Source organism: Otolemur garnettii, unplaced genomic scaffold, assembly GCF_000181295.1.
Source record: "Otolemur garnettii isolate 467f Iridium unplaced genomic scaffold, OtoGar3 scaffold00264, whole genome shotgun sequence".
In the NCBI taxonomy this organism is placed as follows: domain Eukaryota; kingdom Metazoa; phylum Chordata; class Mammalia; order Primates; family Galagidae; genus Otolemur; species Otolemur garnettii.
The window spans coordinates 1,002,248-1,004,425 of NW_003852659.1; the positions used below are offsets into that span (position 1 = coordinate 1,002,248).

The 2,178-nt window shown below is 43.6% G+C and overlaps 1 protein-coding gene across 1 annotated transcript in view; it reads left to right on the forward strand.

Moving 5' to 3' along the window:
• The window catches only part of LOC100943520 (NACHT, LRR and PYD domains-containing protein 7), a 23,604-nt gene that overhangs the window by 5,387 nt on the left and 16,039 nt on the right, over positions 1-2,178 (forward strand). The window contains exons 2-3 of the mRNA XM_012813437.1: positions 1,472-1,549; positions 1,698-2,171. Coding sequence (XP_012668891.1) covers positions 1,472-1,549; positions 1,698-2,171 — 552 coding nt within the window. The remainder of the gene's footprint in view (positions 1-1,471; positions 1,550-1,697; positions 2,172-2,178) is intronic.

Sequence of the window (2,178 nt, forward strand, 5' to 3'; positions counted from 1 at the left end):
CCCTGGGTAGAATAATATGGCATCACAGCTGACAGCAACCTCAAACTCCTGGGCTTAAGCAATTTTCTTGCCTCAGCCTCCCAAGTAGCTGGGACTACCAGGTCCCACCACAAGGCCTGGCTATTTTTTGGTTGCAGTTGTCGTTGTTTGGCAGGCCCAGGCTGGATTCGAACCCTCCAGCTCCAGTCACATGGTCACATTAGGAGTTAGGACTTAAACATAACATTTTTAAAGGATACAATTCAGTTCATAGTGCCTGATTGATAGGTTGTCTTTCTCTAAAAATAACTAGCATGTTCTTTTTTCTTTCTTCCTTCTTTAGACAGAGTCTGTGTCATCCTCAGTAGAGTGCTGAGGCGTCACAGCATCCTCCAACTCCTGGGCCTAAGCAATTCTCTTGCCTCAGCCTCCCAAGTAGCTGAGACTACAGGCGCTCACCACAATACCTGGATATTTTTTTGTTGTTGTAGTTGTCATTGTTGTCTGGCATGCCCGGGCAGGGTTTGAACCTGCTAGCCCCGGTGTATATGGCCAGCGCCGTAGTCACTGAGCTACAGGTGCCAAGCCCAAAATATTAAAAATTTTAACGAGACACTTAAATATATTCTAATGTATTAGTTACCTTTGTAAAAATTTTCTAATGTGTTGTAAATAAAAGTACATTCAGCTACAGTTTGCCATTTCCCCTATATATGGTGACTTTCAGGACATTGAAATTTTTTTTTAAATGGAATGACCATACAGCCCAGTGGAGTTCTTTTTTTGGTGGGGAGGAGGGGTATTGTATATGTATGCCTAGAAATACACCCAAATAAATCAGTTACTTAAGAAAATTTGTGCATCATGATTCATTAGCACCTTTTACAGCACCCAGAAGGTAGAAACAACCCATGTCCATGAGTGGAAAATGAATAATCAAAACCTGATCTGTTTCTTACAGTGGGATGTTATCCGTGCACAGAATGCAACAAAGTGCTGAAAGACCCTACAACAGGCAGGAAGGTTAAACCTTATGCTAAGTGGGCAGGAGAGTTAGTCACAAGAGATCACGTATTTTTGGATTTCTTTTACTTGAAATATCCCAGATTCAGAGACATAAAATGCAGATGAGTGGGTACTGGAAGTTGGGGGAAGGCGGATGTGGTAGTGACTGCTTGATGGTGTGGGGCATCTGTCTGGGGGTTACAAAAAATGGTCACAGTGTATCACGGACACAATACTACTGAATCGTACACTTTAAAGCAGCTAAAATGGCAAAACTTAACACGTTTTTACTAAAGTAAAAATAGACTTGAGCTACTCAGGAGACTGAAGTAGGAGGATTGCTTGAGTCTAGAATTCGAATCCAGCCTGGGCAACATAGCAAGACCCTGTCTCTAACAAAACTGTATTTGAAACTTTACCTACAAAGATGTCTGATCCAGGAAGTACAAATAACTCTATGCATCAAGCTTACATCTGTATTTTACAGGCAGTGCACAGGGGCAAGGGAAAATGGCAGAGTTAGAAGACACGGACACAGAAGATGATTTGGATGTGGAAATGTCAGGTGGGTTAATACTGTCTGATGCTCCTAAGTTTGGTGTTTGAGAGCTTGCAAGGCAAATCATCTTTGTGTCTTTTCCTTATTTGTACTTTACAAAGTATTTTTCAGATAAGTAGAATGACTATCTTGACTCTATTACGTATCACCACAGGTAAAAAGGAGGAATGCAGAAATATAACGGAGATACTTCCTTTGCTCCGGAAAAATAAATTTCAACTGGTAGGCAGTGACAATTTCCTTGCTAGTGTCATTCAGAGGAGCCAGAAGTTCATACCTTTCCTGCAGCCAAGAATTGCCCCACAGCCCATTGCGCATACGGTGGTGCTATACGGCCCTGCAGGTGTTGGGAAAAGCACCCTGGCAAAGCAGGTGTTCCTGGACTGGGCGGAGAACAACCTCAATCAGATGTTCAACTATGTCTTCTACTTGAGGTGCAAGGAGCTCAACCATGTGGGCGCTTGCAGCTTTGCAGAACTGATCTTCAAGGACTGGCCAGAGTGGCTGGGTTGTGCGGCAGAAGTCTTTGGCCAGGCACAGAAGATCTTGTTCATCATCGATGGTTTCGAAGAGCTGAGAGTCCCTGCGGGGGCCCTGATCCATGATATCTGTGGCAACTGGGAGAGGGAGATGCC